The sequence below is a fragment of the Betta splendens genome, chromosome 24, assembly GCF_900634795.4.
Source record: "Betta splendens chromosome 24, fBetSpl5.4, whole genome shotgun sequence".
NCBI lineage: Eukaryota > Metazoa > Chordata > Actinopteri > Anabantiformes > Osphronemidae > Betta > Betta splendens.
The window spans coordinates 7,923,030-7,929,830 of NC_040901.2; the positions used below are offsets into that span (position 1 = coordinate 7,923,030).

The following is a 6,801-nucleotide window of genomic DNA, read 5'->3' on the forward strand; positions in this document are numbered from 1 at the left end:
GAAGGTAAGTTTGTGTTTGTGCAAACATACAGTACAGGAAGCAAGACACAGGCATCAATATACAGTATCAGTGTTGTTCACAAGAAAGCTGAGACAGCACAAATTGAAAGGTGGAACCATGGTTTAATTTGAGGGTGCAGAAAATCCTGAGTAACAGCCTGTCGATGCAGAGGTTATTCTTAGGCACAATTCCCTTTGTACTAAAAAATAAAAGACACAATCAGTTGAGACCTTCTTTAGGATTTTAATTGCAAGGAGTGAGCAGTTTACAGCTACAGTAGGCAACTTCGTCTCACTGAAGAAAGAAAATAGTACAGCTCATAATACAGTTAGTTTCCACCTGGGGAGGTGCGTGATTACACAGCATATAGAAAAAATATTTCCTGCACAAAACAAGCACCAAGCACATCAGAAAAATATGCTACACACTGGTACTCCCTTTTTCTTGCAGAGCAGAAAGGAGCACACAATGGATACAGCTAACGAAGTTACAGCAAATCAACAAAATAAATGCCACAACGTTTCAAAGATTAAATGCAGTATTTTTCCAAAAGGTATAGACAATAAAATACAGTCTAGATCCTCACACAACAAGCTTTGGATTATACCAATCTATCTGCTTATAACTCATGTGATGCTGATCGAACTCGTACTTTGTGTGGGAGCATAAAACGGTCAATATTTTTCCATTGGGTCCCGTTTCATTTAGGCCCTATGCAAACGAGTGGTTCAAGCTCGTAGCACACTCGCCCAGCCAGGTCTTCGGGGATGGTCTTGCCATCTTCATTTTTGGCTTCTGTATGGCAATTGTTTACATACTCATTCCATTCTCTGTGGAAGACAAGACAACTGCAATCACTATGTGACGTCTGGCATAATGACTATGCAAACATTGACCTCCTCATCCCGTTGTCCTACCTTCCATCAAGTGTTCCATTGTTTCTGTCTTCCCCATTTGGTTTCATTGCTGCTCCGAACCTGTTTTGAAACTGAACTGTTGTACCTGAGGAGGGAGCAAGCATCCCTGGGGTTTATCACATTAATGCACATTCGAACAAAATGTAGGCGTGTTTATCTGCCACCTACTGTACCATCAGCACTCCATCTATTTCTCCAGACCAGGTATCCGATAACCAGCACCACCAGCAAGCAAGCAACACCTCCAACAACTCCTCCGACAGTTAAGGACAACGGGGCTGTGGCAAAAATAAAAAGTTCATGGAGTGGAAATAAAAAAAGAAGCTATAAGCAGAAATGTCTCCTACCCTGGACAGTGACTTGGAGAGTCTTGGAAGGAGCAGAGCAGAAAGGCGATGAGGAGATGTTAACACTGTAGACACAGGTGTACTCTCCTTGGTGTTCATAGCCGATCTTCGGGAAGTCAAAGTTGGCCTGACTGAAAATTAAATAAGTAAACGCCGGCTGAGTTTCACTTGTTCGCTTGTCAGACCTCATCAGGTGGAAAACGCCTTTAGCGTAAGTAGAATACGTCGAGCAGGTGATGGAGAAGCTGCTTCCCTGGGTGACAGATATCTTGTCTGGGCTGTAGATCACCATGGCCTGAGGAGACGTCAGGGAGATGCTGGGCTTCTCCAGTTTCACTGCACAATAAATGCAGAATGTTAATCAAAACGATAAGACCTGGTTGCAGTAGAAGTTCAACTGGACCAACCTGTGACAGAAAGATCAACAGTGTTTCCCTGAGGGTAGGAGATGACTTGATTAAGCTGTTTCTTGTGATATTCACAGAAGTATGATCCTGTGTGGTTAAAGTTCACTTTAGAAAAGATGAAGGTAGCAGCTTCATGTTCAGAGAACATCTCCAATTTGGTGGATTCTTGCATCTTTCTCAGGACAAATGTTCCACCTAAGTGATCTGTTACTATAGTGCAGGTGATTTCAACTTTGTTGCCCCAGTTCACCTCCGGACCAGGACTCAAGGAGATCCGGGGCTTCTCTAGAGAACCTGGAATACAAGGAGATGGGATTGATGTTTTGTAATGATATCTTAAACGCCCGAATTCAACCATACAATCAGATCAACTCTTTTACCTGAACAGATGACACCAGCATCTTCATGGTGCCCACAGTTACTTTCTCCAAGCCCAAGGTGCTTGCAGTGGGTGAGAGCGGCCTCTTGACCGGAACACTTCACGTCGTCGAGCCATATCGGTCCAGTGCCTTCACCAAAGTAGGCAAACGTGAGAGCAGCACGCGATGCACACGCGATGCCAGAGCTGCTTGCACACCACGTCGGCGTTGCTCATCTCCCACTCATCATGACACACAGTCCCCCACTGGCCTTTATGCAGGATCTCCACTCTGCCGGCGCATTGGCTGAGACTGCTGACCAAACGAAGCTGTGCTGCATGAAAAACACATATTATATTCAGAATTGGCATCCACCTCATTCTTAATGAGGACGTCATGTATTCGTCCTCACCAGCACAGAGAACGCCAGCATCGTGTTTCATACATGAATGTTCCCTTTGCTGTTGAAGCCTTTGATCGAGCATTGCTGCAGAGCTGTTACATTGTCAAAACAGGAATCCTTGGTGTCCACCACTGACCCGCTGCCTTGGCCGAACGCGTCAGCACCAGGGTGTTCACGGCGTAGCCACACTCTAGTACCTCACACACCACCTCAGCCTTCTTCATGGTCCAGTCTGTGTCACACACAGTTTTCCAGTCCGCACCATGTCGGACCTCTACTCTGCCAGAGCACTCATTCTCACATTAATCAGCCGCACCTCCAGATTTTCTGCAAATCAAGTAACTGACTGTATCATGAAATGATGCCCATGCTTGGGTTGAAATCCTTTCACAGAAATCATTTCACAGATAGCGTAATGTCCTACCTGTGCAGACAACACTGGCAAGCAAAGTTGTGTTGCAGGTTCTGTCTCTTTCTTGTAAAGGTCTTTGTGGGCAATGTGACAACGCAACCTCCAGTCCATTACATTCAAATAGTTCCACCCAGGTTTGTCCGGTTTGTCCAGACACATAGTTGGTACTAATTTTATGAGCTTTTCCACACCCCAGCTGCCTGCACACCACTGTTGCATCTTCCATATCCCAGGTATCAGAGCACAAAGTGCCCCATCGGCCTTCGTCATATAGCTCCACTGTTCCAGCGCAGCGACTCGGCCCATTGGTAATTTCACATTGCCTGGAAAATCATAGAAGACAGTATGTCTTCATCTGTTTACTTTTATTGACCTGAATGCGGAGTAAAGTCAAACCTGAACATTGGACAGTCGCTTCTTGAATTTGGTCGCTGCTGGTTCTGACGTAGTCTCCGACTGTGCACTGTGTCAGCGACCTCTCCCTTCCACCACAGCTGATCTTATACCCTGTCAGATCTCCACTCTCAACAAACAACCCCGCAGCCTGGACGGGATCTCCACAGTTTCATTTCTCGACACACCCACTCTGGCTTCATTTTTCCCCAGTTGACATTATACACTGGCAACCAGTGGCCGTTGTAGTGGACCTCCACTCTGCCCGAGCAATGGTCAGTGCCATTAAGCAGTCTAATGGAATCTGGAAGCAAAGCAGACAGCAGTGAATTGAACTGAAGTGTGTTTCTGTTACTGATATGATGTGAAGGGATTTGATGATACCTGAACATATCACACCAACGTCCTCTCCGTGGCCACAGTTATTCTCTCCAAAGGGCCGGTGTTGGCAGTTCACAAGAGACGTTTCATTGCCGGAGCAGTTTACATTATCCAGCCATATCTCTCCTTCACCTTCACCAAAGAACGCTCTGTGCTTGATGGTCTGAGGTGACCCACAGTTTATGGTCCTGCACACCACCTGGGCGTCTCTCATGTCAAAGTGATGATCGCACACCGTTCCCCACTGGCGGTCATGCAGAATCTCCACCCTGCCGGAGCAGCGGTTTGTGCCGTTCACAAGCCTCAGTGATGAAAAGCCTGTGGACAGGGTCACGCTGTTCAGTTAAATGTCCAGTCACATGCGCCTTGAGTCTTTAGCGACTTGTTTCTTACCTGCACATGAAACAGAAACACTGTTGCATGTCCCCGGGTGCTGTTGAAGTGTGCACTGGGTGATGGAGCTCACACTGTCAGAGCATGTGGTTGTATAATTTCCCAGCTCGCTGCTACCAGCGCTGAAGTTCTCTTGGGTTTTTTTGGGAGTGCCACAGTTAAGTTCTTCACACACCATTGCAGCCTCTTTGCTGCTCCAGTTATTTGAACAGATCCTCCCCCATTTATCATTGTGGAAGACCTCCAGTCTGCCGGAGCACGAGTCTGGTCCATCAACCAGTCTGACATTTTCTGAAAGGTAAAGATAAAGCAGGTGAACATGATATTCACAACTCCTCAAAGTCATCATTGTTATAAATGTTGTGTGTTTTGTTACCTGAGCATATGACACCTGCATCTTCAGAGTGGTCACAGTCATGTTGTCCGAGGCCTTTATGTGGGCAGTCAGTCAGGCTCTCCTCATGACCAATACAGTAGATGTTATCCAGCCAAATCTGATCCTGACCTTTGCCAAAGTGGGCTTTGTACTTGACTGCAATCGGGGTCCCACAATTCATCTGTCGACAAACAACGGCTCCTTCCTGCATCCCCCATTTGTCGTCACAAACAGTTCCCCACTGTCCGTCGTGGTAGACCTCCACTCGCCCAGAGCATCGATGGGTCCCGTCTTTAGACGGACCAGTTTACTGTCTGTTTGGTTTCAAACAACAGGTCCAGGTCATGAGTTACTCTAATAAAATTATATCACAAACGTCCAAACATATGGATCACTTACTTCTACAGAAACTGTAGCATCAATACAGTCTTCCTTGAATTCTTGAAAGGTGCACTGTGAAAAGGAGCTCTCGTTTCCAAAACAATTGGTCTTGACTCCAGGCAGGTCATGGGCTTCTCCAAACGTCTGTGTTGCAGTCGCATTGCTAGGAGAACCGCAATTCAATTCTCTGCACAGTATCTCTGCTTCCTCCTTGCCCCAGTCATGCTGCACACCCCGCCTCCATCGCTCATTCTGGAAGACTTCTATCCTGCCATTACACCGATTGCTTCCGTTGACAACCCTTAAGGTTTCTGCAAACACACGTACAGTAGTTTGCAACGAGAGGTTAGAACTTCATCTATCCATTATACGCCAGGCAATCATTAATATTTACGTTCCCCACTAAAGTTTGTTACAGTATTCCGCTGACACTTACTGTTGGAGAAAATATATTTTCATATATAATTAATCTCATTTATCTTTGGTGTTTATTCTATATCATTTAACCCATATAATCATTTATCCATTTCATTTATATTCATTTCATTTATGTATCATTTACCTTTTTTACATTTTCCATTTATGGTTTGCATTTGCTGTGCCTTATAACCCCATTGACAGGTGCACAGACTTCTAACCACAAGTTTTCAAGTATTGTCATATACGAAGAACAATTTTGTCACATTTGCCATTTGCTCTGTGCTCCTACGAGGGGTTGGAGGAGTACTGCTATGCCTAATGTGTGTGTTTCTGCATGTTCAGCAATGATGTGATGATGTGATGATGGAGGCGTGTACAAGCTTCAATAAAATGTTGTGCTTTGGGGAAGTTCGTTGGAGTTGGTTGGTCTCTGAGTGAAGAGCTTACAACGCTAAGATCTCAGGCGAACTCCCCTTGGCCAAGTAAAATCTCTGGTTGGCTCTCAGTGTGCTATATTGTTCTCGTCTCTGTGTGTATCAGTGCTGTTGTGGTATTTTCAGACCCAACACTTACAGTTTCTAGATGTAAGACAAATCTTGTGTTTTCTCAACCCCGCTGCATTTCCCAATTTCTGTGAACTGGTAAACTGGGGCAGTTCCACATTTTAAGGTTTAAGTTTGTTTATGCACAGCTTTACCCTTTTACCCAAACACTTCCGTCCACTTTAGCAGCTCAGGTTAGTTAAGCCAACACAGAATGAATCGGAAGAAAACTGGACACAAAATCAACTTTTTCTTCTCGTGCTTTGCGCTGACCGCGTGGATGTATCTTTGTATTCCCAGGACAATTTCCCGACTCAAACTCAATCAACATTTTTTTTTCAATAAATAAAAGTATCTTAATAGTATGTTGAGCCAAGCAAATATGGCACAGATAAGTGAGTGAACTCAGTCTTACCTGAACAGACGACTCTCCAGCGTCTTCATCATGGCCACAGTTACTGATCCCAAATGGCTTGTGCTTACACTTAAGGATGGAGGACTCGTTACCCATGCACTGCACATTGTCCAGCCAAATCCTTTCCTTCCCCTCCCCAAAAAAGGCATACTTTTTGGCCTCAAGCACCGAGCCACAGTTTACCTCTCTGCACACCACGGCAGCATTGTTAAGGCTCCAGTGGTCATCGCACACAGTGCCCCAGCTGTCATTGTGGCTGACCTCCACTCTGCCAGAGCAACGCGACGGCCCAACCAGCCTGATTTGATCACATTCTGGATTTGAAAAATGAAAGAAAAGTACTTGCATCACAGTGGCATTTATTAATATCAAAACAGTTTTTAGGAAAGTAGAGCTTATTGACCTGTAAGTAGTGGCAGGATCAGCAGGCCTAGAGCAGAAATATCAGTGTTTATTATGTTATTCATCCTGACCACATTTGGATATTTCAGACAGTATGAGGAAGTATATAATAAATTCAATCGATCTTTCACACTTTCAATTATTAAGTTCACTATAAATCTGACTGTGGAATTTCAGCTATGTCCTGTGTTTTTTCATTTATTCATTTATATGCAGTAAATAAATTGCACAGAAAAAGTAGAATCCATCAAA

The 6,801-nt window shown here is 44.8% G+C and overlaps 2 protein-coding genes and 1 long non-coding RNA gene across 3 annotated transcripts in view; all 3 read right to left on the reverse strand.

Annotated features, from left to right (window-relative positions):
* Positions 1-224: 224 nt before the first annotated feature.
* LOC129603722 (neutrophil immunoglobulin-like receptor 1) lies at positions 225-2,205 on the reverse strand. Its single transcript, XM_055506564.1, has 6 exons — positions 2,053-2,205; positions 1,673-1,966; positions 1,266-1,601; positions 1,092-1,196; positions 919-1,003; positions 225-831 (listed from the first exon to the last, which is right to left on the reverse strand). Exons 2-6 carry the CDS (start codon positions 1,842-1,844, stop codon positions 702-704), a joined length of 828 nt encoding a protein of 275 aa, XP_055362539.1. The 5' UTR covers positions 1,845-1,966; positions 2,053-2,205; the 3' UTR covers positions 225-701.
* A 297-nt stretch (positions 2,206-2,502) lies between these two features.
* On the reverse strand, positions 2,503-4,987 carry LOC129602948 (scavenger receptor cysteine-rich type 1 protein M130-like). The gene is made up of 6 exons (XM_055506563.1): positions 4,390-4,987; positions 4,014-4,304; positions 3,624-3,938; positions 3,243-3,543; positions 2,859-3,169; positions 2,503-2,761 (listed from the first exon to the last, which is right to left on the reverse strand). The coding sequence occupies exons 1-4, from the start codon at positions 4,598-4,600 to the stop codon at positions 3,371-3,373; spliced, it is 990 nt and encodes a 329-aa protein (XP_055362538.1). The 5' UTR covers positions 4,601-4,987; the 3' UTR covers positions 2,503-2,761; positions 2,859-3,169; positions 3,243-3,370.
* A 27-nt stretch (positions 4,988-5,014) lies between these two features.
* LOC114849263 (uncharacterized) overlaps positions 5,015-6,801 on the reverse strand; it is a 2,230-nt gene continuing 443 nt past the window's right edge. Inside the window, exons 3-4 of the long non-coding RNA XR_008693917.1 lie at positions 6,551-6,577; positions 5,015-6,461 (exon numbers count right to left, since the gene is read on the reverse strand). This is a non-coding gene — a long non-coding RNA (uncharacterized LOC114849263). The remainder of the gene's footprint in view (positions 6,462-6,550; positions 6,578-6,801) is intronic.